The sequence below is a fragment of the Syngnathus scovelli genome, chromosome 22, assembly GCF_024217435.2.
Source record: "Syngnathus scovelli strain Florida chromosome 22, RoL_Ssco_1.2, whole genome shotgun sequence".
Taxonomy (NCBI): domain Eukaryota; kingdom Metazoa; phylum Chordata; class Actinopteri; order Syngnathiformes; family Syngnathidae; genus Syngnathus; species Syngnathus scovelli.
Window position 1 is genome coordinate 4925939 of NC_090868.1, and position 26594 is coordinate 4952532.

The 26594-nt window shown below is 44.4% G+C and overlaps 1 protein-coding gene and 1 long non-coding RNA gene across 2 annotated transcripts in view; one reads left to right on the top strand and one right to left on the bottom strand.

Annotated features, from left to right (window-relative positions):
* Positions 1-23306, bottom strand: part of wnk1b (WNK lysine deficient protein kinase 1b) — a 35679-nt gene extending 12373 nt beyond the window's left edge. The window contains exons 1-11 of the mRNA XM_068649606.1: positions 22464-23306; positions 8557-8729; positions 6526-6746; positions 6159-6316; positions 4841-4929; positions 4555-4694; positions 4397-4476; positions 4155-4331; positions 3816-3882; positions 3546-3739; positions 506-1897 (exon numbers count right to left, since the gene is read on the bottom strand). Coding sequence (XP_068505707.1) covers positions 506-1897; positions 3546-3739; positions 3816-3882; positions 4155-4331; positions 4397-4476; positions 4555-4694; positions 4841-4929; positions 6159-6316; positions 6526-6746; positions 8557-8729; positions 22464-23306 — 3534 coding nt within the window. The remainder of the gene's footprint in view (positions 1-505; positions 1898-3545; positions 3740-3815; positions 3883-4154; positions 4332-4396; positions 4477-4554; positions 4695-4840; positions 4930-6158; positions 6317-6525; positions 6747-8556; positions 8730-22463) is intronic.
* On the top strand, positions 18662-24766 carry LOC137839842 (uncharacterized). The gene is made up of 2 exons (XR_011086182.1): positions 18662-19173; positions 22889-24766. It is a non-coding gene; the product is annotated as an uncharacterized lncRNA (long non-coding RNA).
* Positions 24767-26594: the final 1828 nt, after the last annotated feature.

The following is a 26594-nucleotide window of genomic DNA, read 5'->3' on the forward strand; positions in this document are numbered from 1 at the left end:
AGCGAACATGAATGTCCCACTGATTGTTGTAAATTTTCGGGAGACATTCACAACGTACATCTGAAATGTGCTCTGTAGCATCTGAGCGACTGAAGGGGGGGGGGGGGGGGGGGGGGGGGGGTTAAATTGACAACCTTTACTACATGATCGGAGGGTTTTGGAGGGTACCGGTACAACAAGAATTGCTCATGGGTCAAATTACCGTATCAGTTATTTGTATACGAGATTTAGTCTATTTTGAAAAGTTGGAATTTGGAATAGCGTTGCACGGTGTACCGGTCCTAAAAAAAAAGTCTTTTTCGGAATATAAGACGCGCTTAAAATCCTTTAATTTTGGCCAAAAATAGATGGTGCACTTATAACCCGGTATACCATGCGCCTTATATGGACATTTCCAAAAATAGATCTGTGCATTGACTTATAATCTAGTGGGCTTTAGAATTTTGATATAATATAATTGGACCCATGGCTTTAGACTTGAACGTTGAAAATGTGAACTCAGTACCAGTGCGGGGTTATTGGCCTGCAAGGCCAGCAATGACTCATGGTACGTCATGTCGGGCTGGGAGGGGACCACCCCTCCGTGGCGGGCCCACGCACTTGGAATGAGTGACTCCGGCTGGGCCGCTGATGCGCCGAGGTCGGAAGCCGGGGTGGGAGGGAGAAAACTCTGCATGGACGGCGGATGCGCTTGGGTTTCTGTGGAATCGCAGAATACAGCCGAAGACGGGTGCGGGATGGATCGAGCGGCCGAGGAATCGAAATGGCAGGACGAAGGAGGAGGCGATTGGAATTCTCCGGCATCGGAGGATGGGAGGGAGTCACTGGAAGGTTCTGGGCTTCGGTCTTTTACGTTTAGGCCCGCGTGATGGAGGAAGAGACTTCCCGGTGGTAAAGGAAGTTCTGGACTGACGTAGGAACACATCTCCTCCGTTACCGGCTGGAGTCGGAGGTACGAACCCGAGCCGCCGGACCCTGTTGGGGTGTTTTCTTCCAGCGGGAGATCCATGGAGCTTCTCCGGGCTCGGTACAGTCTTGACGCCAGGAGACTTGGGTCACTGGCGGCGGCGGCAGCCGCGGCGGCTAAATGGTAGTCAAAGACACTACCAGTAGATGGCGCCGCATCGGGCATGATTGGCGGAGCCGACATCGGGTAGGCGGAAGATGACGCGTGGTGCTGCGTGTCGGTGGATGAACAGGAAACAGGGCAACCGGCGGATTGACTCATGGAAGGCCCCGGCGGAGGTACCGGACTGTGCGCGCTTAGTCTTTGCATGATGTGAGGGTGCAAGAAGCCCGGCTGAGGACCGGAATCATAAGCTAAACTGGCAGCTGCGGCAGCTGCTTGCCTCTGCTGGTGGAAACTCAAAAGGCCGAGCTGGTGCGCGGTCATCGGGTAGCCGCCGTACGCCATGGCTTCGTAATGGTCCAGTAAGGCCGCTTGGTTCAAACTCAGCCTCCTCACCACTTCCTCGTGTTCTGCCCTCATGTCCTTGTAGCCGTAGAACGTCGGTTCCGAGTGCCCCGCCAGATGCAAATGCTCTCCGACTCCGAGTCTCTGAGCGGTTGTGGCGAAACTGGGATTGACCATGTAGAGAGAGGGCGGGGGCGGGTCCACACCCTCCATGCCGGCAAAGGGGTGCAGGCTGCTCCCGTATCGGGGGTACGCTGGCTGAAAGTGGCGGGTGTGAGCCTCGAGGATCGACGTGCTCTTGCGTCTCTGCGTGTTATAGGCCTTGGGGGGGCCGGTGGGAGGAGGCGAGAAGGAAACGGGGCGTTCGGGGATGGAAGGGAAGAAAATAGTCGGTGGGTCTGGCAGTGTCGGGAGAGCAGCGCTCCCCCCTGTTCCTCCTCCTGCGCTCGCGCCGCCACTGTAGGAGTGCGCCATTGAATGCTGCTGCGACAATGAGATACAGCGGGTTTAGGAATGACAGAAAAAGAAACAACAAAGAGTATTGTCTCTGAACAACAGAGCCCCCGGAAGCCAAATGATGTGGTTAGCATAGAAGAAAATATTACAAAGGACAAAAGAAGAGAATAAGCGACGGACGAGCATCAAATATATAAAAAACATGAGGACAGGAATGAGTGATGCTAGGAGGTGAAACATTCACTCAAAATTAATCAGCTGATGTATCTTGACTCAGAAAATTTGGGCTAGGCTTATACCGACTGCAAGTTTTGGTATCGCTACCCAAAACAGCCTTATTTCAAGGTATCGGTACTTGCTGTACCAGTATCTTCTGCCCTCTAGTGGTTGCTTTACTATTAGGAAGTAGAAATTAGGATAGAGAAGTGCCATTAATGACATATAATTGTAAAGAAAAATTATATGTTGGGAAATATTGTCTTCCTTTAAAATTATCTGGCATTTTTCATCTTATGAAGTACTAGTAGTATCGGTACTTGGTATCGACTCAAAAGTCGAGTGCTCGTACTGGCTAGTCAATCTGAAGTTAACACAATCCAGAAGAAGAGAGGCAACAAAAGGAGACGTTGTGGCACATGATGCCTCGTTATCTCTTTCGAGCAAACTCTCTGCTTCTCGCCACCAAGACGTGGCGGAACGGGACCAAAGAGCTTTGAACCTACGGGGCTGGAGAAGAGGGTGGGCAGGCTGGCCCTGCGTTGCCTTGCCCGGGGTAGCGAGGGGGCGGAGTGAAGAGGAAGCACCGTCTCTAAGGCTTTGGAGAGTCGCACGGCGAACGTGTCTCTCTCGGTCGAGCGAGGGGAGGCGCCGGCGAGGGAGGGCGAGGAGGAGAGGTCTGGCGGAGGGGTGGAGGGCCGCTTGGGGCGCGGCGCCGGGGGGGCGGGGGTGAGGGAGTAGGAGGAGGGGGGGACGCAAACGGACATGCTACGGCATCGACGGCGGCGGGACGCAGGCTGCGGGACGGCAGGGGAGGGGGTGAGGACGAAAAGGGGGAAGAAACACAAGACGCAAAGACAACAGCAACAAAATGTCAACATAAATGACAAGAAATTAAATAAAACTCAGCTGGAATTTAAATTTAAAAAAGGCTACAAAACGAAATGTAGATAAATAAACAACAAAATGAGCGTAAAGTACATCAAATTATTGTCGGGTGGAAACCAACACTTTGTTTTGTAATTCCTCAAAAGCTGCGAGTATTCTGCCCGACAACAATGGGCATTTTTTGGGAAAGGGAAGAAAATAGTCGGTGGGTCTGGCAGTGTCAACAAAAAACAACAGTTTTGTGAATGAAAACACGACAAAAAAAAAAAAAAAAACATGATAAATGTGACATTAAAGTAGTAAAAATAAAAGATGAAATCACATTGGACTACAAAATCAGCCGATAATATAAAACAAGGAGGCTGGATGAAGGAAAGAAGAGATAAAATGCGGGGCGACCAGGAGTTTAAAACCTTCTGCTCGTCCTTTTGTGACTGATAAAATAAAAAAAAATAATAAAAAACATGTTCAGCTTCAAACCGCAATCCCACTCACAAGCACTTCAATCGTGATCCCACTCCAAACGTAGCACGCGACAACGCATGAGGTAAGCTAGCCAAACGTTACTCACCATTGGTTGCGCCTGCTGAGCGTAAGCCGGGTGCTGCTGTTGAGCGGTGCCACCTCCAGGTGCTGTGGAGTAGGGACTCTGCGACTGAGGCTGACTTGCCGGCGGGCCGCTATAGGACATGGTCAGCTGACCCAGCTGGGGGCAGTCGCTGGAGAAAATTGAGGAACCCTGACCGCTGTCGGCGGCTCCTTCGGCTGCGATAAATGCAAATTGAATATAATGTCCGAGTATCACGCGTCGTCAAATTAGCGTTGGGTGTGTGTGTCTTACTTGCGTGCAAGATTCCCAGCTGCTGATAGTGATGCGGTTGTTCCGCCTCAGTCTCCTCAACCTCCGCCTGGCAAAAAAAAAAAAAAAAAACAAACAAAAAAAAAACACTGGTAATGAATGGAATTAATGTGTTTACAGCCGTTTGAAATGTCTTGTTAGGATAATTTAAATGAATATATGAATATTTTATATATATATGTATTTAGACATATTTTTTATATATAATATATATATTTTGTTTTTTTTGTATTTATTTTCATTTACTTTTATATAATTATACACATATATACATATATATATATTTTTCTCTCTCCATATTTATTATTTTTTACTACCCACCTGTGTATGTGATACTTTAAGTGCCTCTTGCTGTTGTTCCGCCTCAAGTTTCCTCCTCGCTTGCTCTTCCCGCACCAGCTGCCTCTGCTCTCGCTTCCTCAGGATCAGCGAGACGCGGTCCTTGATAGCTTTGGCCATGGTCTTGTGGTCGCCCTCGGCCACATAGCCAGACTCGACCTAAACGCATCGGCGACATTTGTAATTCCCTCTTACTGGGACCCCAAAGCCGCTTGAGCTGATACCATTTCCTGAGCCACATCTTCGGGAACGTCCTTGTTGAGATCGAAAGAGAACTCGATGGCTTCGTTGTCTTTGTATTTTCCTGGAAATACGACGACGAGTAGCTTAGCGGCTATCAAATATATTTCATATCAAATTTTCTCATTTGAATAAATCTTACCTTTGAGCTTCTTGACATCTTCTATCCTAAGCCAGAGTTTGATGGCGATCATTTCCCCGTCATCCTCCTCTGCTAGCTCAACCCTGACTCCGGTGTCCTCTTGGAAGAACGCGTGGTTTAACAGGATCTTGATAGCATATCTTGAAGGGGAGGGGAGGGAGGGGGGCGGGGGGGTAAGAGACTATTAGGTTATTCTGAAAGATCCTTCCAAACAAATGCAGCAGAGGAAAAAGCACACTGGCATTCACAACATTATCAATCCTTGAAGAAAAAAAAAAAAAATCACCTCTCATCTTTGTTCGTCCTGATGCAGCCATCGATAATTTCCTTCACTTCAGGAATGGCCACCTTATCAAAACTACCTGGCTTCACTCCCTGCGTGACAATACAAATAAACTCAATCAAAAAATTTGAAGTTAGCGATGCTATCATGTCCCATACAGCGCCATAGATAAAAACAAAAGTGAATTAATTCTCCTGATGTTTACTTGCAAAGTCATGCGAGACTTATATAAGTCTCATCAGGTGAACGTGAATGCGGGCTTTGTTATTTAAATTAATGGCAGAGTCAAGCGGTTTGTTAGGACTGTTAAAATATTTGACAAATTGATGAATGAGACCAAATCAGGGAATATATATTAAAAAATAATATTGAGTGACTTACCTTGAGTGTACCAAGAGACGTTTTAGCTTTTACTCAAAAAGTGTCTCAAGTGTTTACCGGCAAATGAAATGGCCACCTCCCCATCTTTCCTCTCATTGGCTGTTTTTGATTTTTTTTTTTTTTTTCCACTCCCCACTTTTTCCACTCCCTTTCACAGTCACCCATAAACACACGGCAAGATTCCAGGGCCAAACAACATTAGGACTGATGGGAGGTGAGGTGGGAGAGGGGAGGGGAGGGGAGGGGGGGAGTAATGCTATTAGGTATGACAGATGAGAAGGGGGAGAAAGCGGGCTTTTATGAGGCTGATTGGAGGTAAGGAATGCTCAGAGGGAAGGGGAAGCGACTTTTCGGTCAGGATTAGAGGACGAGGCAATGACGTAAAATTCAGAAAGTAACAGTGGCTTTCATTTTTGGATTAACAATCGAGATTAATTTTGAAAATGAGGCCCGTGGTGATTTCGGTTAGGCCGATGTATTTTTTTTCCAAAACAAAATGGCGCTGGTGCTAGGTTATAAAGTGGATAACATCATTACTTCCTGCCAAATTGAATTTTTTTTTTTGGGTCGCTTCTTTTTTAGTGATGACGTAAGAGGTTAATCGGGGTGACACGTCTGGTCAGGACAAGCGGGGTTGTGTGTGTGTCAATTAGCGGGTGAGACGAGAGCGGCACCCCCGGGGTGTGTTGGAAAAATAGCACAACTGGTTGTTTTGCCAAAAAATGTCATGCCGGCTATCATTAGGAAGGAAGAACGGGGGAGATTGTTAAGACCTGACTATATTGCGATTTTTAATATGGCTAAATGACATTAGGCAGGTGTGTTTGGGCAGAACGATGTGATTAGATTCGTATTTAAATTAAAACCAAATTGTATTTTGTATTAAATTTGTCTTACTTGTTTTTCCTTTTTTAAATCAGAAATGAATCCAAACACTCACGCTAGTGACTCGTCTGTAGATCTGGGCGGCGTTCTGGCATTCCGAGTAGGGGTACTCCGAGGTGGCCATCTCCAGCATGCACATCCCGAAAGCGTAGACGTCCACAGATTCGTCGTACTTCTCCTCGTACATCTCCGGCGCCATAAACTCTGGAGTACCTGACCACAGCAGATGAGAAAATACAATTTTTCTGCGGGGATCAGCGAATCTAATTTGTTGCCACTAGGGGGCGTTAGCATTTCACGCCAGACTTTAGTGACAGGAAGAGTATAGTTTTCTTTTCAAATTAAGGGTACATTATTAGTGAATCAACTGACAAGTCTTGGCTGTCCAAGGGGTCTGGGGTCAAGGGGTCATCAGATCCTACCTATGACGCTCTTGGCAAACGAAGCCCTTTTCAGCGTGGCTAAGCCCAGGTCGCCGATTTTGACCGAGCCAGTGGGCCCAGTGATGAAGATGTTGTCGCACTTGAGGTCGCGGTGAATGATGGGCGGCGCTCTGGTGTGCAGGAAGTGGAGGCCTTTGAGAATTTGCCGGCACCACGAACGCAGAACCTTGATCTTCATCACCTTGAAGCGCTTAAGGTAGCTGCGGAATAAATGGAGAGCTCTGTAAAAAATCTGACGTCAGCGATAAGGATCAGCAGAAAAAGTCCCAACCTGAATGTCTATTAGGTTTGCTGGATTTTCAGGTTGGTTTTGAAGTCTAGTTGGATACAAAGGGATTTATTTGGACACTCTAGATTAGATATAATGCAGGTAAAGGATCTTTCATTTGAAATTGTCACGCGGCAGAATAATCAAATTTTTCCCTTATGCAATCAAAGAGCCAAAACTTTGATCTTGCTAATTCAGAATTGGATAAAAGTTCTGACTCTCATGAGAGCCAGTCTAAGTGCTGCTTCAAAATCCCCCATGCACTCGTGTGGTACACACAAAGCTGCCTTGACGCAAACCACTCAAAGAATCTTTCTCCATTGAAATAAATGGAAATGCTGTTAATCCGTTCCAGCCTCGTCAATTTTCTTAGTCTATATATTATCATAACAATTACCATAGAATCTAAAGAACTAATCAGTTTTTGCTACATTTTTGCTTCACTTCAGTGTATATTGTGCTACTTACTCCAGATAGCAATAAAATACAAATAAATCGATTTACATAAATTATGGATTTTCCTCCTGCTTGCTGTTATCACTAATATTTCAAGGCACCACTGCATAACATCGTCAAAACACACACGGTCACACACATAGATAAGGGCTCTCATGTAGAAGTCAATATTCCCATGCTCCTTATCAGTCATCATTCCCAACACTTTTGCACATGAGGGTCCCCTTCTTTAAGAGCGTTCCATTTGGATTCCAGCCAACATAATGTAGTGTACAACCACTCCACATTTACATTCTTCTCTGGGTTCTGCACAATGTTAAAGTAATCCAAGTGTCCAGACATATTTGCATTCTTTGCTTCATGATAACCTCTGGCTGTGGGGTTTTTAAGATGCGGTGGTATCAAACATTTGGCCCATGGGCCAAATTTGGCCAGCAGTTTAAATATATTTGCCCTGCAAAGACAAATTGTACATCCACTTTATGTGTCAAAATTAAAATAGCAACTTTTTTTTCACTAGCGATGTTGCTAGCAATTTTTATTGCCATTCATCTTTTGGAAAATTTCAACAGTTTCTTTACTTTTAGTGATTTGTAGGATGAATGGAAATCCTCCAGTGTACAGTAGGGGGCACTATCGCCCTTGTAAGCTTTGTCATGCTTGTCACTGTAATCACAGGTGGCTCATTTTTCGTGTCAGTGACACTTACAAGTTGACTATAACTGCTTCCCTATCGTAAAATGATGTTTTCATGCCTCTTTAGATTGTTCCGCTCTTGCACCCTGGCTGAACTGTAACTGTCACCGTGCTCATCCACGCGTCACGTCGTCACGTTGTCCCCCTCGGCACGCTTCGTTTGCTCCCTGCCTCTGTCTGTCTATCTATCCGGTTGATAGGAATGAGAGGAATCTGCAGCAGAAGCAGCATCTGGCAGGTGGGACCGTGTCCCACCATGCACCACGGCGCTTGCCCAACCCGCCCGCCCCTCATTTTGCCTTTGATTGTGAAATCGCATTGAATGGCCTCCCGTGCTTCTGTAGACCTATCACGTGTTCGACGCGTGGACAATGACGACCACAGACACGTCGATTTTTCTTTTGCAGCCAAACAGATGCAACAGTTTTATGCCTAACATTGTGCAGCCTTTTTTTTTTTTTTTTTTTTGTGAGCTGTACAATGAAGCAATGCATTCACAGATTACTAATGAACCCAAATGTGCTAGCAGGTATTAGTTAGCCTCAAGGTCTATTCTAAAAAATAGTCTCAGTCCCTATCACCATACTCACGTTTTGAGCGTGCCCGAAGTCATGAGCTCTGTCACCAGCACGATGCACTTCTTGCCCTTGCATGGCCCTTCCCACGAGTCGTAGAAGCGGACAATGTTGGGATGCTGGAGGCCCTTCAGCATCCCGGCTTCCTCCTTGAAGCGCTGCCGTTCGGATTTGGACAGTTTCCGGTCCTGGAAACAAGAGTGTGAGGACAACAGGAATTATGATAGCAGGATGGAGTGGACGGATGTGATAAGTGGATGCGAGGAGAGAAGTGGTCATCGAAATGTGATGATGATGACGGTGTCACGCTACAAAAACACACTGAAAGGCAGCTGCTCACTCTCGAGGACTTTCAAGTCGGAATCAAAGGCAGCGCAGCAATCAAATATATTTTGATCTTGTCTGCTTTTATCAGAAATAGACTCCAACGGTATCTTGAGCAACTTATAAAACATATTAATGCATATTTAGGGGAGATAAATAAGTCAAACTTTATGCAACGTCCATAGGCATATTGTCAATTTCTGAGAAAATTAAAGGATTTTAAGTGCGCCTCATAGTCCGGAAAATACGGTAATTACAGCTCATGTCCAGGATCCTGAGTCGTCTATCGGCGAACACATTTAAACGAGCATTCCAGCTTCTCCCAAATGACGTCATAAAATGCAAAATGCCTCGAAGGACGCGTGTTCGTTGATGCACGAATGTGCGTCAAAGAATGTGTTTACTTATTGATGAGCTGGACCGCTAGTCATTTCGCGTTTGCTGACACCCACGTCACTCACCAGATAAATTATGGTTTAATGTCGTTAGAAAACAAGACAGTATGCCAATTAAATTAAAAAATATATATCTTACCAAGTATAACAATGAGATAAAATGCTTATGTTTTTATAAAAATTATAATAATAAATAAATAATAATAAATGATAATACGTAAATAAAAAAATAAATACATAAAATAAATAATCATAATAATTCATTATAAAATATATACTATTTATCACACACTTTACATATGACACCAAATCTCTAAGTGCTTATTACCGCGAATGTTCTCTCCATATTTTGATCAAGCAGTGCATGAGAACATTGTGGTTTCTACCTGCACCATGCATTTCACTGATGTCTATTAGCAACTGACAAACAAACTTCCATCTCCTGACCCAGTGATCACATGACAAGTGCTGCGAGGTCACCTGACTGCCTGGAAGTTAACATTCCATTTTCCCAACAGCACTTTAAAAAAAAAAAAAAAAAAAAAAAAAAAAAAAGAGCCGCCTGACCATGCATATTACTGTATGACGCCTCCCTCGGGATACTGGAAGATTGCTTCTCTCGCTCTCTCACGGGTGTGAGCATGTGCAGAGCAGAAGAGCCTTTATAATCGATTAATCGGCGGTGGCGTTTTCTACACAAAGCGAATAATGTTCAGGTTAAGACATGATGTCATCCTGTGAGAATTTATTTATTTATTTACTAATTCAATTTCCAGAACACTAGCAGTGTTGTTGGGTGTTTAGTTGTTTTGCCGTCTCTTCTGCTCAGAGCTTCAAAACATCATGAGACTCGAGTTTGTCAGTTTCAAAAATACCCTCTCGCTCTTTCTCCTCGTCACAGGCGTACCGACATGAACCTCCACGTGGCGGGCCCGCACGTTCACATCTGTACTTTCTTATCTGCCACTCACACAACACTCCTCCGCAGAGCTCTATGTTCTCCGGGCGTCACGTCCGAGTCGGCCGACCTATTTGTACATGAGGGAGCGCAGGAACGGGCGCCCATGCGGGAAAAGGCCGCCGGCCGCCCAGTCCAGTGTGTCGGTAAAGCCGAAAATTCCTACACGGCGCTTCGGACTCAATATGTAGGTCGCAAAATAGTATCAATAAACCGGAATTCCGTTCCGAGCTAATGCTATTAGCAAGCTTATTAGCCTAATACTATTATTGGGCCTCAAGTGAAGTTTTTTTTTTAGCGTCCAATGATTTAACAGTCATATAACATGGGACTCATGATTGTTTACAGGAGTTAATACTTTATGATCCGCCTCCTATGATGGTGCTAACCTGAGAACAGGCCACTTTCCAGACGGTGGTTAACAGTTCATTTATGAGGCGAGCGAGTGTTTTTCTGGAAGCAAACAGAGGGTGCATCATATTTACGTTTCAAATCAGTGCCATGGTAACTTGACTCACCGCAAAACAACTCATTGAGCGGCAATGATGCAATTCGTGTCTAACATCCAAATCTGCTCAGCTAAAATGCAACCCAATTTGATTTTCCCTCCTCGACCTGCATGCATTCCGACCTGAATTTCAAGCTGTTATGGTTTAGGCCCCCCACTAGTGTGTCAAAGAGGGGGGGGGCATCTGTTGTGAATAAGAGTGATTGAAAGGGGGGGATGAATGACTTCCAGTAAGTGTGAAGGGGCGAGGGGGGGGGCGGGGCTTAGACTGGGCTCTCATAATATGCACAGTGAGGACCTTCAAAAACATTTTAGGTGCGGGTGCTAAAGCCCAAAGGCAAACATAGCGATTTGAGTTGACTTGTTGGCGGCCTGCTGCTATATTCCAAATGTGTTTGCTCCATCTTTTTGTCCACTCTCTCTTCCCCTTTGTGTTTCTCTTTCCACTCTCCTGCAATGCCACCCCCCCCCCTCCTCCTCTATCATTCCTTCCTCCGACTTAGGTGGTTTTTGGTTTCCCTTCAGTCACCACTCTACATATTGCAGTAACCAGGGCCATGTGTCCGACTCGCAGAGTTGAAATCTGACCTAGTTGCGGCCGAATAAGGAGTCTCGCCCGTTGAAAATGTGGCCAGGCGAGAAGCGTTTCCGAGCTTCATTGCGTTTCATGTGGCACCTCCTCTTCCTTAAAATGTGACCCCAAAAAAAATTAAATGAGGGCCAAAAATAAGCTGCAACAATATGTCAGGATGGGTTCAGTTTCAATAACGACGCTTATGTCCTCAACAATAGGTGCCATTGCGGCCTGACACTCATTGTTTCCTTGGCCTTCACTTGGCTGTAGAATACAAACAAGGATAAAAAAATATGGCAGCAACCCAAAGATTTGTTGTAATCCAGAAATTGTTGGCATTAGGTGCAGCATTATCCCAATCCAAGGAGCAATAATCCTCAACTAGCAAACTGCTTAAATATCCAAACAAAGTGCTAATTCTGGGCTTTTAAAAAAAATAAAATAAAATTAGCAACCAACAAGGAGCTCCTTTGTTCGACATGCAGGAAGCAGCCATCCAATTAAATCATCTAAAGGAAACGGGTAGTTAAATCGCCATGTCTAGAAATAGGATTGAATTTAGTGATCATTTTTAATCTGTCATTAAACACGCTATTCAATCGAACCAATTTACACGATAGTGCTGAAACGATTAATTGAATTTCCCAAATAATCGGATCATCAAAAAAGTACCGACACCCATGTCACTCATCGGACCCGTTAAAGCCAAATAAAGTCAAATGTAAGTAAATCTTTATAATTCAAACTCAATTTATAACTGAACATAATAATAATTTGTGCAACAGCAGACATTTTTTTTCCCACACTAAAGTCCCCCAAGCTTGCCTTGATGGACCTTTGTAGCCCACAGGGTGGAAAAAGTTCGCCGTCTAAGTATAGCGCGAGATGGCCCGGCCGCCGTGTTCGCACGTCATAAAGCAGCGAGCCGCGCGGCTGCACATGATCCATTCAGCGCTCGTCTTCCGTCGGCGTTTCCAAAAACGGCGAGGGCCAGAAATGCCAGGGCCGCTCGAGTAGATCCGACAACAAGACCTTCATAAACAAGAAATATCTGACATCCTGTGTGACCTTGAACCCCTCGGCGTGTAACTTCAATCTCTCGCTTACACTAACGGATGATCTAACACGAGGGTTAGGAGAAAATAAGCGAGCGGACCGTTCCAGATAAAACCATTACATAATCTGGCAGGAGGATCCTTTTGCACGCCGTTAAACATGGTGGGCCCTGCGCTTTTGACGCCCAAGTTGAACTTTAGCGCGTCTCCAGTTTTGCTTTCATCAGCTCGAACGATAATAATAGCAGAGCTCACCTTTTATTCACATTTATTATCGGCGGCCATGTTTACGGATAGAGTGGAGATAAGTGGAAGAGGATGACAGAGTTTTATTGGAATGGGAAGTGTCATAAAATAAAATTGAGGAACTGTGCTGACCTCCACCAAGGCTTCCAGTTTTTGTGTAACGTTCACAACAAACCATTATTACGTAAGCTACTTTCCACGGCGATACTATATCACCTTGACCTTGTCTCTCGTTAGATATCCGCATGCCCGTTTCCTCCCTTGCAGAGGTGCTGATTAGCGGCAAGGAGAGGAACCGATTCAGGCGAAAGCCGAGACGTTAAACAGATACGAGCTATTGATACGGACGAGCTCTGCAAAGTGAAGTCACTCTCTTTTTCATGACTCTACGGGTTGATTATAGGTTAACGTGATTCGGATGAATAGCTCTTTGAGCAAATGCTATGACGTTAGGGCGGTTGCAGCAAATGGTGTTGAAAACCACGCGAAGGCGGACGGACGGATGCGAAATTGCGGGGTGAGGAAATGGGCAAAACATGCCCTGGGTCGTCTTTCCTGCTCAGATGACACATAGCGCTACTCGATTATGGAAAAAAATATGAATTGTGATTTTTTTTTCACGATAATTGATATCACGATTAGTCAAATGACTGTTTATTTTTTGGTACAAAACAAAAATATATATAACATAATAAAATATAAATAAGTATTAAGAAAAATTTATTTGAAAAAAAAAAAATATGAATCTGGATTTTTTTCGCCGATAATTGAAATCACGATTAGTCAAACGATTGTTTATTTTTTGGTTCAAAACAATTTTTTTTATAATATAATGTAAAAATATAAAATATAAATAAATATTAAGACAAATTTATTTGAAAAACAATAATTATGCAAGATCCTTAATGGACCAAACATTTTTTTAGAACAATGCAAAATTACTGTATAAATTCAAGAATAGCTTACTTGTATCAACAAATATCCATTGGATATGAATATATATTAACAATCGTTTTTATTCCTCGATTATGCCAATTTGGTAATTGTGGAATGTAATAATGGTAGCTGTAATTGAATTTTGATTAATCGCACAACTCGTGAGGTTACAACTTACTGCGTTAAGGGTAGCAAAACATATACGATGGAGTGATGCAATAACCCACAGAGACACACACAGAGTGGGTCGGGTTGCTGCGGCGGAGAGACAAAGATGTCAATGTCACAATGAGTCAGTGTCAAACTTACGTCACCTCAAAATAAAGAAAAGCAAACAGAGCCTTTGTTGCGCAAAATGGTTGTTATGCAGAAATCCTAAGGGGTAACAAAAATGTATTTTTTTTTTAGGGAGTAAATCCTCTTCACTATCAATCTACAACTTGATTGGGTTTGGAATCTTTGAAAAATAAAAAAGTGATTCAAGCCTGAAACTTTTTTGCTTTTTCAGCTGCCTGACTTTGATTTAATCGTTAGCAGACTTTCGGTGGATAATTACAATAACTGTCGCCTCAAAAGAGACAAGCTCTAATTAATCCCAAAGTACACCTAGCTTTACAAAGACGGGCACAATAGTTGAGCGCCATGTGGGCATTCGAACCACAGGAGCGGCCCACAGGTTTCTCTTTTGCGCAAGGACAGAAGGCGAAGAAGCGAACAATAGCGTTTTGTATTAATAGCCGCTTAAAATATCCTTACAATGAAGAATGGGCGATTATGTCAGGGAAGGAAGACTGGAGCAGCTTTATTATTATTATCTCCTCATCCAGCCTGACGTAAAAATAGGGAATAATAATAATAATGTGTGCGTATAGTCGTTGCTAATGGTGCACGTCGACTATTGACAGCTAAGTCGGATTTATTCAGGTGCAAAATTGCCTGCGAGGGAAGAAAATAAGGATCAGGGGCGCACCTGTCTACACGCGGGATCGTGCCAACACACACACACGGCAGCATCAGTGAGTATAAACACTTATGTTTGGAATTCCACTTAGAGCCCTTCTTTTGTTTGAGCAAAATAACTCACACAATCGCCCGTGCTTTTTCTCGGACTTATTACGCGATATCAAACGTGAAAATGATGTAGCACAGGAATTGCTGTGCCAAAATAGAGCAGCATACTCTATGATTTGACCTTGGATGACCTTGTCAGTCACTGGACTCCAAAAAATTTGAACGCAAAATGAGACATTTCAAAATAACTTGTTCCCCAGATCACCTGATTTGTAAACATATGTCAAAAATCTAAATTCAAACCCAAAAGCTGAAAATATGAATCATGTGACACTCTTGCTACCGCTTACACCTTCAGCCCACGAGATGGCTATTTTTAGATGTACAAAGAAAAGAATGAACCTCAGAAGAGCAAAGAGAGCTGCGAGCAGAATAACAACAGAGACACAAAAAAATTTCCCATCGAGTGTTGCTAACAATTGCTAGCACGTAGGGTTGCTAGTAAACAAAATCACTTTAGCAAACAGGGCTATGTTGTTGCATTTGTAAAAATGCTGTTAGGTTTATGCAAAATCATTTCTTTTAAGTGACTTATTTTCCTTGTTGAAATTAGCTGAACTTCTTTATAAGCGCATAAGATATGCTAGCGTTAGCCACAAAGCTAGCAGTCACTTAAGGCCCCAAACCAAATTCCACTTTTGGCTCTTGTTGAATATTCACATTCATGGCGATTTATGGTAGTTCTCAAGCACGGCCTCCTTTTTTTTTTCTTTTTAATCATCCCTTTCATCCGATCCGAGCTAGTGAGCTGAAACGCCGCTAATGTTTGGGCTAATTAAGGACATTGCCCTCTACAGCAGAGCAAGCTGGATTTTGAGAAAAAGAAAAAAAAAAAACTTCTCACATTTAAGCTTCAATCCTGTAAAGAAATGTCAGCAGTTCTGAGCTGCTGTTGGCTCGCTGCTCTTTGTTGAGGACATGCCACCTTAATAATACCCCACACTTCTGCCAGCTATTTCGTGGAATCCCCCCCCCCCCATAAAAAACAAGACAGCTGCCAAAAATCCACAAAAATAAATACATTGCATAGCTTTCGACTCCAGTCGGTCCAGTTTGTAACGAGAGATTTCATCACGCCACGAGGACCCATTGTGACTGACGACGTTTATTAAATTATCTTCTGCATTTGCGTGATGTGCTGACAGGCTAATAGCCGGGCGGGCTTACAAAATGGCGGTGTTGTATAACACAAAATGCAAAGGCGTTATTTCTACAAAATGATACCTGCTTTACATTTGCGTGTGCTTACATGTCAGGGACTCGACAAAGACTTTCCCTAAAGAATTACTTTGGATATCTGGGTGGAATAAGAGGTGTACTTCCTGTAGCTACAACGACCCGATACTTTTGCTCACGATATGTAAATTGTTGCTCTTCTATGCAATGTACAGTGACGTAATCACAAAAAAAATGTTTTCGGATCCATGATATCCTTGGCCCCGTGGCCCCCCCTAAGAAAAAAAAATCCTAGCGCCGCCTGTGTGTATATAGGGACTTTTATATAGAATGAAACAAGCAGAAATTGCTGTGCCATTCAAAACTACAATGGAAGAATATGTGAGCTGTCTTGTGCAACATTCCCCCCCAAGGGTGTTGGACAGCATCTGGAAATGGAGCACAAAAAGAGGAGGGGGGAAGAGGGGGGTTAGACAGTTCCTAAAGTGCTCAGGTTGTTGAATGGGCCAAGCTTCAGACCACAGGGGATCTGAAGTCCATTAGTTCCTCACGCTGCCATTAAGCGTGCGCCTCCTCGTCTAAGCTCCAGCTCCATTGCATCTCACTCAAGTCATTTGTTTTTTTTAAATCAGATGCAAATGGTGAACTAACTCCAAAATAGATTCTATTTCTCATGTCTTTTTTTTTTTTTTTTTAAATAAATACACAACCAATGTGCTTGACTGTGTAATTTTACTATCTGGAATCTGCACGTGCAAACTCAGCATGGGAAGTATTCCCGATCAAATATTCATGCGGTTGGAATGGAAGCAGGCTTTCAAATAAGCACGCAAATGCTCATAAAAAGCCACAGACACGATTCATGTCTGACTTTAATGTCTATTTTATTTCCACACTTGCTCCTCCTGCTGTTTTAGTCCCTGCACATTTGGCGCTGCCTTGACCCCCCCCCCCCTTCCCTTCGGAGCGGGTCAACGACAGGGCGACGGGGTTGAGCCGTTCATCACCCGGCGACAGAATGACCAGACGTGGCGATTGCTGCCCACGTGCCTACGTGCACAAAAAGGATGAAGAGTGGTAAACAAACACAAGCGAGCCTTTTGGTCAACACTGTTTTGTTATAATGCTGGGTGTACTGAAAGAGCAAAACAAAAATGGACAAAATGGCTGCAGGATTATTTGGATTGACATTTTAGGCCAGAATTAAGAATAGAAAAACATGTCGACAACAAGAGGTCAATTTCCACAAAGTAGAAATTAAATTTTTTTTTTTAACTCGTTCACTGCCATTGACAACAATAGACGTCAAAGATTCGTTTCAACAGAACTAGCTTATTAGCCGACAAGCTACACGTATGACGCAAATGTTGCGTTGCGCATAAATAAATTACCTTTTCTAATATTTACAATCGAGATTGGAACCGGTTTATTGTGAGATAAGCTCTGTTGGCACTTCCCGTCTTATCATCGAGGAACGCTAATTTCTCTGATAAATCCACCGCCAAAGCGGTAAGGCCCGTTATCGGACACGGGGCGCATGAAATCCAAAGAAAAGCCGACTGATGAGGTTGATTGTGACGATCGAGGCTGCAAATCACGCAGCTGTTCTGTCGCATCGAAGAAAACTGACGGGACTTTCCACCCTGTCGCCTCCCGTCGTTCAAGTTCAAAAACGACATCGGGCGTCGCGCACGCGTCGCCCCCCTTGTGACCTCACGCACTGCAGATTACGTCACGCTTTCTGAGGGATTGACTCTTACTAATCTGTCCCGGGAACTTCCCATTTCACAGAGTGAGTGGTTTTACACAGATTCATAAATTTGCAATTTTTTTAAGTGCTACATATCGGTTGGTGTCATTGTGTGCGCTTAACTTTAACTCATTGGCTTAGGTAACATCTCAGCAGATGCCATTCCACCGCTGTGATGCTATTTTTAGGACAGACGCGAGGAAGCTGTCTCAGAAACAAAGCGGAGGCTGGCGACACAATGAGCCGATGCGCAACACAATATTTGATCTATTTTCGGCCCACCTAATAAACTCCTGTAATTTACTCTGCTATCCCGTTATAAATAGCGAAGGCTGACGTGAACAATGGCAGCTGTCGACCGCAATGCACGGTGTTGTTCTTCTAAGGGGGCGCTAGTGAGTCAAAGTCCAAATTGATTTCCATTCATTTCCTCAAGCGCCGATGCCCGCAAAATAATGAGGTGGACACAATAGTATGTGACCCCGCCCCCTAGCTCTTCAATGAGATCTTATCAGAGGAATGTGGGGAATCTGGGAGGGACAACCCAAATTCCTCAAACACACAAGAATGGGACAAAAGTGGCAAAGACAAAATAGGAACACTCGAAGGAAGCAGCTTCGGATGTGCACCTACTCGTGTCATTTTATGCCGATTCGGCAGTTTATTTTTAGACTGGCGCAGCTCGATTACAGATGCAGCCATCTTTTTACATAGAGAAGAAGTCGTCTCCACCACAAAAAAAGTGTCTTCTTTTCATGTAATCCGCCAGAGCGGCTGATTTAGAGCGCCTCGTTGTTGCGTCGTGGAAAACGACAGCTACATTTTTGCTGGTTGGAAGATGGTGTTATTTTTTTTGAACCATTCAGATTTGTCAACGGAAGACGTTGGGGGTGCACGGCGGATTAAAATGGCGCGACAAGCAGATGAGTAAAAGGGAAATAATGAGATGAGCAGAACTAAATGACAAATCTGATTGGAAAGAGCAAAGCTTACGCGGGGAGGGAGGGGGGGGGGAGCTTGAGCCTTGTCATCATGTTTCACTGTACAAGCCATCTAACATCTGCCTGATGCATTCGCTGCCCTGGTTTCACCTCGTAAAACACACACACCATGGCCCGCGTCAACCATAAGCACACGTTTCCTATCCGGGAACTCGGCAACACAACCTCATTTCAAATGATCATCATTATAAAACGCATTAGCCAAGTTGTCTAACTCGAGCTCACAAATACATTTTTATCTCTCAACTTGAATACTGGAATTGACACATTCTTCAAGGCGGAATGGCCTGACCTCGCCACGGTGCACTACAGGAAGAACACAGAAGCTGGTTTGCATATGAGGAAGCATCAGCTGCAGTGCCTTCCTTTTGTTACTCACAGTCGGTTGCGATAGAAAGTCACAGAAAATGATGGCGAAACGCCGGAAACCCAAACTTATCTCCAGTGTGAGAACAAATGACCAAATCATTCCGACCCGAAAGTTGTATCCGGACAGCCAATTAATGCTTAAGGAATGCTTTCGTTCTTTGAGGCAAGAATAACAAAGAGTTCCTGGCTGAGTCTTTTTTTTTTTTTTTTTGGTGAGGTCTCTCATATCGGCGTGGTTGGCTGCGGAACGCCGCTCGTAAATCCAGCAGGTATCACAGTAACACATGTTGCCGTCGGTGTTTTTATGCGGAGGTGATCAATCTGTTGGAATGTGGTTTAAGGAGCTATTAAGGGATTGCTGCACGCTGAGTGTTAACCTGAAAAACTCATCATTGCGCCGCTTTTACCGTAATCCCTGAAATAGACGCCCCCCCACACTCTGTCATAGTTAGTCAAAGAGTAGACAAAATAAAAGGGAGGAATTCAAAATCTATTTGCTAACTGAATCACGTTGCTAATGTCTCAATGTTGCCCTTATATGTCCATCCTGACATTGTCCACCCAGTCAAGCTTGTTTTTTTTAATTGGGCTATAAATATCAAGTTCAATTCAATACAATTTCTATCATATAAAATACAGAATTAATTTTTTTGCACTTTGATTCTAAATCATTCAAATAAAACTATATGATTCATAGCCAACATTTAAACCCACTTGAAAAAATAAAGTTCAAGTGTACATATAGGTGCTTTATGTCATAAGATGTCTGCGTCAATCAATCAAACCCCCTTGCTGTTTTGTCAAGGAAATCCGAACCTTCAGCCTGAGCGCCCCCCCCCCCCCTCCCAAGGAGCCCGCTCTTATTTATCTTTCACCGAGGTGTACAACGCCACAATTACGCTCCTTTATGCGCGCTATAGTTCATCCCTCCAGACGTTATAGATTGCAGACAGACTGGCTGCTTTTAATGCCAATAGCATGAATTTTATGAGTTATTTTTCAAATGGGGGGGGGGGGGTTTAAAAGTGATCAACATGATACAGATACTAGCTTGTACGAGCGCAACAGAGAATCCATTGTGTGTGAATAGAGGACATGACATTATTAAATCTTGACTAACATCTCCAAAGCGCCACAAGCTACTTCCAGCCTTCATACGTGATCCTTCTTTCATTATGTAACCGAGTTTTATTAGGAAAAAAATATGTAAAGTAAAAATAAGTCTTCTGTGACACACCACGGAGAATTTTAACAACCCTCCCAAATTTGAGTGATTAAGAAAATGACGTGAGAAACGAGGCTTCAAAAAAAAAAAAAAAATTCAAGCTGCACGCAACGAGGCGCTCTAAAACCGACACGCACGCTTGCAGTTGGACTTAAAAGTCATTTTGACTCACTCTTCCAGCTTTCTTGGTGTGTCGTGCGCACACTCGAGGCTGACAACGGGGCGCTCTAAAGCGGCGAACCTTCCAAAGAGTCAAAAAACAACTTTTTCCTAAAAGATGACTTCACGGCAGTGATTGAGTGACCGTTATTGCAGAGTCAAAGAGACTCGTACCCCCCCCCCCCCCCCCCCCCCCCCCTGTATCCCCCAAACTGTGGAAGTAATAGTAGTCTCTCTGTGTGTGGCAGAGGAGGAGGGGGACTAATCCGCCTTGTGTTGCTGTTGAGGCAACTTTCAAGGTCTCCAAGTGCCTAAAGGTCACACATATGCAGACATGGGTCCCCCCCACTCAGCCTTTTGGTCCTCAGTTTCTTCTCTCCCCCCATTGCTTTCTTTGTTTTCACCCTTCCTCCTTACCATTCTCCCTCAAACGTCCCTCCCTCCAAACAAACCTTTACTCTACCCAAATTGGAGCTCAACCCCCTCCGAACGGCGTCAAAAGGCTCGACATGCTTCGTGTGATCGCCAGTGACACCATTGGGCCCACCGCTAGCGCAGACGCCCCCCGCCCCCTCGTCGGGCCTGCTTTTTATCTACCAACTTTCAAAATTCCTTTGCCTTTTTTTTGCATACAAATGCTGCTTCCCTTTTTTATCCTGCATGAAGATAAGATAGTGGGGTCTTTCAGCGCTCCACCTATCTGTTGGGCAATCTTCCTCACGTAGGATTATGCAAACTATCCCGCTCCATCTCCAGCCATCTATGGATTACTCCGGCGGCCAGAATAGCACGCTGTCACCATATTGAGCACATTCACGATTTAAAGTGAGTAACACGATAAAGGTTATCAATACTATCATGGCGTTCCGTATTGATTTGCTAAAAATTCAAGGTGCAGTTGTTCAACCTAATTATCAAAAAATATTCCCCAAAAAATTAACAAAATATTTGACCGAAATATAACACATAGAAAAAAAGAGAACCAGAAGAACAGAAGAGAAAATGAGAAAAAAAAAGTAAAATTAAAAAGAAATAAATAAAACAAAAAATATTAGAGTATGAAAATATATTTGAGGGAAAAAAATTGGACAAAATGGAAAATATATTAATAAATATAGGGTAAATTAGTAAATATTAGAAAAAAGCGTCAGCCCTAAAATGTGACAATAATAATGTATGTATGAAAAGATTTGGGGTAAAAAAATATTAATAAAAAGCATCATTTAAGCTTATCTAAATACATGTTTCGAACCTTATCCAACTGTATTCAAGGAACTCCCACACATCTCCAGTTGCCCTGCGTGAACATACATGTGTGTCGACACGTCTGTAACTTTACTCCGGCCACGTCAGCAGTTGCTCAGCATCGCGGATTGTAGCGAGAATCTGTAGGGACCGACTTGCCTCTGCAGGCATCTCCGCAGGGGGGGGGGGGGGGGGGAGGCCTTGCACTCTTACATAACCCGCCATAGATCATCTTTAAATGGAGCGTTTTCGCGCCGCTAATCCAGGATATACTGGATACAATTGAAGCATCTTTAAATCGAGTTGATAACCACCAGCGCGTCGGCGGCACATGAGGCGCGAGACCGGGGACCCAATGTTTGTTTCCTGGTAAACAAAGCGGCGTTTCCAAGGCGCACGGCGGAGGCGCATCAGGCGAAGCTGATTTTAGTTGCTGGGACTGCGGGAGCCGCGAGCAGCATCTTATGACACAATGAATGGGAGGATGGGGGGAGATGGTCTCTTTCAGCACCACAAGAAAGTTTTAGTTCATTTCCTTAGCATGACTCCACGTTCATCAAGTCATCTGACGACGTCTTGCAAAGTGTTTTTAATTGCGGGTGTACGTTTAGTTCTTTGGCAGCGCTTGAACCAATGAGCCATACGTCATTTGACCAGATGGGACTGGTGAATTACAGATTTCTCTTTGCGCCAGAGTTCATCCAGGAAATGGGTTCGCTCGCCTGCCGCCTGACACATCTTCCATGTTGCATCAGTACGCAACAATGCGGCAAGAGCATCCTGTGGCGGCTCATGTGCCACCACGTCCTGTTTCGCACTGCACTTAACGCTAAATAAGCCTGACAGTCAGTCATCAAACGCTCACAAGATGGTAGAAATCAAAGATCTTTCTAAAAGCTAAGAAAAGACGTAATAAGAGTGAGGTCATACCTGCAGCTCGCACCACGCCACTTCCACCGTCGTCTCCGTATCGAGTCCCTTGTACACCGTCTTGAAGGAGCCTCTTCCGATCTCAATGTCGAATTTCAGGAAGCGTCCGTCCGGCGATGTCCCGACCGCTTTGGTCTCCGCCTCTTCGATATCCTCCTGCACTCGCTTCTCGGCCTCCCGTTGCTCGGCGCGCGCTTTAGCTAGCTCGGTTTCTCGCTCCTTCTCCTCGGAAGGACTGCTGACCTTTGTGTCTTTTGCGACTTCCTGCGTGGCGTCGTCGTGTTTGTCTCCCGTTTTGTTGTTGACGTCCAATGCTGTCGAGCTGGGGTCTTTAACCCGTTCTGTACTATGTTCAATACCGCTACTATTAGGACTAGCATGTGCTACGCTGTCCTTGTTTATATTTTGAATCGGACCCTCTCCAGATCCTCTGCTAAGCGCTAACGCAGACTGAGGGGTGGCGCCTTCTTGAGACGGTTCCTGGAGAGGCGCCCCGGCATCTATCTCTGTGGGTCCAGGCCTCGAGGGCTGAGGAGCAAACAAGGTTGGCGACATGAGGATAGCGGCCCCCTTACTGGGCAGGTCCAAGGCGGTCGCGTTGGAGTCGCAAATGACACTCCGACGGAAGAACCGGTGCTCGGCCGTTTTGGAGTCTCGCTCCATTGTGTGCCGCCGCTGCCGCCGTTGGACTTCCGGGTGGCCCTCCAGATGCCCCTCCAGCTTCTCCACCACATGCGTGTCCGAACTGGCTGATCCGTTCACATTCTTGCGGGGGTTCTGAAGCGACGGCGATGGTGGGGCCGGGGCGACGAACGTCACCGCTTTGTTGTTGCTTTCGGACATTCTTCCCCTCGGTTTGACAGGAGGAACTTTGTTCTGGTTTCAAACCCCTCAACCGCCAATAAAAAAGTCAACTAAGCAGGAACAGCAATGGAACATCCTCCAAATAACATTCTGTGTTGTGACCTGGTTCAAAAAGACAACCTGCAGTTCCTGGAAGTCCCTTCTGATGGCTCAAGGAAGCCCCGAAAGATGACGGGGGGCTTTCCTTTGAAGACCAGGGGGGTCAACAGGCAATTAAAGGAAGGGGGGTGCAAGCACTGCAAGGAGGTGACGCTTGTGGGATCAACACCCAAATCCATCCTGCTGCCAACATCCAGTGAGGATCCACCAAGACATGGACAGGCAAATGAAGTTCTCAAGAGAAAAAGACGTTGGGAATCCAAGATCCAGGTCCAGGGGGACTTGGCCTCTGGATTTGATTGCTGATTAGCAAGGCCGAGCCTGGCCTAAGCTGACCCGGCGTTGTCCGATTCTGTCCTCGTCACTGGAAGTAGAAGAAATAAGCATTGAGATATTGTTTGGATTAGTCTGGAACAATTTTCCAGCCTCCGGCAAGAATATCAACAAACATGTGACTCTTTGTTTCCGTGTTGTCCGTCTACTAAGACGTGTTCCGTGTCATTGATCAATAAGACGACCGAGTTGTCCCCTGGCTGCAACGGCGGTAAGTAAACATAGCAGAAGGAGAAGATGGATGCAGCAGCGAAGTGGAACAATGAAACAGGAGGAAATGTTTGTTAAGAAGTGGCAACAATGCCCGTGACTCTTTGATGATTCGTCCAGGGAACGCCAAGACAGTGAGAATTTTTTTTTTCACATTTCGAGTAGCCGTAAATAGTAGGACTGTATAATTTAGCTAACGTGATGGATTACAACGGAAAGTGTAAGACAAGCCAGAACTTCCCAAAAAAATTGAATGTCAGCTCGTGTCAACTCGGCCCTGATCACTGGCGCATAAAAACTCCACTGAATTGCTCCATGTGTCAGTTTTAACACGCGATGTACAAGCACGAGCCTTTAATTGCTCGGCGCTCCCGATTTATCCTAAAGTAACCGCAGCCTGGCTAACCTCAAGGTTAGTCTGCTTGCTGGCCAGTTAGGAGCTTTGGGAAGAGGTCGCCTGAGTCTGGAAACCACGTGAACTATGTTTATCAGGTTAGTAAATTTGCTTAGTGCACAAAAGGAAAACTTTTTTGGATACATTTTTACATTTGAAACTGATGTTTCAAGAACGACAAAGGAATATAAGGATTTGAAATGTTAACATGGAAGTCGGTCAAGTAGGATTTGATTAAACAGTATGTGTTGCGGAGGTTAGTGGAAGGTAATTGCTGCAATTATGAGAAGAAAAAAAAAGCAGTTTATGGTATGAATGGCGAACAAAATGCAAAAAAAAAGTCATTGAGTCTTGTTTCTGTTGTTTTGAGGTGCCACAATAGCAAAAAAAAAAAAAAAAACTATAGTGATGGAAAAATGGAGCTTCAAAATTGCTTCATGAACCAGTTGTTGTATTTTTTTATTCCTCTAGGTGGCACTGTTCAACATTGCCATTTTCCCATTCAAAACGATTTCAACTGTCATTTCATCTAGACTTCTTTTTCAATTTACAAACTGGCTTGTCTTCCCCAATAAATTGATTTTATTTGATCTGCAAATAGATAAGCAACCACTTTTTTTTCTACACAAAGACTTGAGTGTTGTCAAATTGTCATCTCGGCACAAACTCACTCAAGAAAATTCAACCTCACAGCCTTTTGGAGGAATATAAACAAGTGCTGTAACCACCTCATAAACCGCTGCAATTAACTGTATGATGGACACCCCACCCCCTTTTAATTCGTATAATGGACCCTTCAGCTACTGCTTGCAGAAGCAGACGGATGCCCTGCAGGTTTTGGAGAAAGTCACAGCCATGTTCCAGCCTGCCGTCCAGGTGCCAACAGCTTCAGTCATGCGTGAGACAATCGGTGATGTCAAGTAATGACGAGGACGCCGCACAGCTGTTTATCTCATCTGTGGCCAAAAGGCATTTTTCTGTTATGTGAAGCTAATGCATGCCACATTCTCTCGAATACATGTGGACTGTAAGCAGAATTTTGGATTAGATGTTGGGCTGGGTCAAATTGAAGTAATGACTCTATATGGGAGGATGACACGCAACTGTCATAGGAAATGAGCCACGAGGTGTGCTCCAATTTCCTAACACCTATAAGTGACACAGGCGAGAAGTTAAGAAAAGTTCAGTTTTATCTCGCAGCGGTTAACTGCGTTGACCAATCACAGATGAGTATTTTATGCAAAAGTCATTACTGTACTTCTTTTTTTTTTTTGTCGCTGTCTATGGGAACTTTCAAATGAGGTCAAAATGACATGAACTCTACTGTTAACAGGAAGGAAGAAAACAATTAGGATGTGTGCTATTAAAAAATAATCTAATAAAATGAAGGAAATTGCGATTTTATTCAATTTGGAATATTTCATCTATTTATATGAACTTTTTCCAAACTCTCACTTTATCAGCATGAGATGAAACATGAGATAATCAGATCCCATGTCCTGATGGGAATCTAGCAATTAATTTGAATGGCTTTATAAATATGCTGCAGCATGGGGAAAAAAAATCTGTTTCGTGCATTTCATAATTGAATGTACGAGAATGTCTTTTACCTGTTACATCAGTTTTTGCAGCCACAAACGTGATGAAGAACCTCCGTCCTCTTCTCCTTCTGGGGGGTCCGCTGCAAAACCGGCGCACACAGCGGTCGGTGGTCACGACATTAAGCCCTGACGAAAACCCCAGAGAGACGAATACAAAGCCTATTCGCCATAACTTCGAATCTCCTTGTCGAGTGATGAGAGCTCAGAGAAGCGGCGCACTTAGCGGTACGCGCACGCAGCTGCAAGCCGCCAGACAGACACCTCCCACCGGGGGAGAGAAGCCAAGTTCGCCCGCTGGTGTCGCGGAGGCTCTGGTACTTTCTCTCTGTCTGGTCTCTATCAAAAGTCGCGAGCTATTTCTTAATATGCATCCACAACTTGACCATTGAGTGCCGTGTTAAGTGAACAAAATCCTATTGAGTTCCCTGTTTGATATCTCCGTGCTGGAGTCTCGTTATGTTCTGAGCTGCTCAACTGCGATGACTCGACAAGCCAACCGCTGTAAAGCCCTACGACGTTACCGAATATCCACGGAAATGAGCGCGAGTGACTTTCAAAATAAAACACCAAATTGCTCACTTGTGTAGACGGTTACCGCTCACTCTGTAACGCAAGAAGCTATTTCACTCA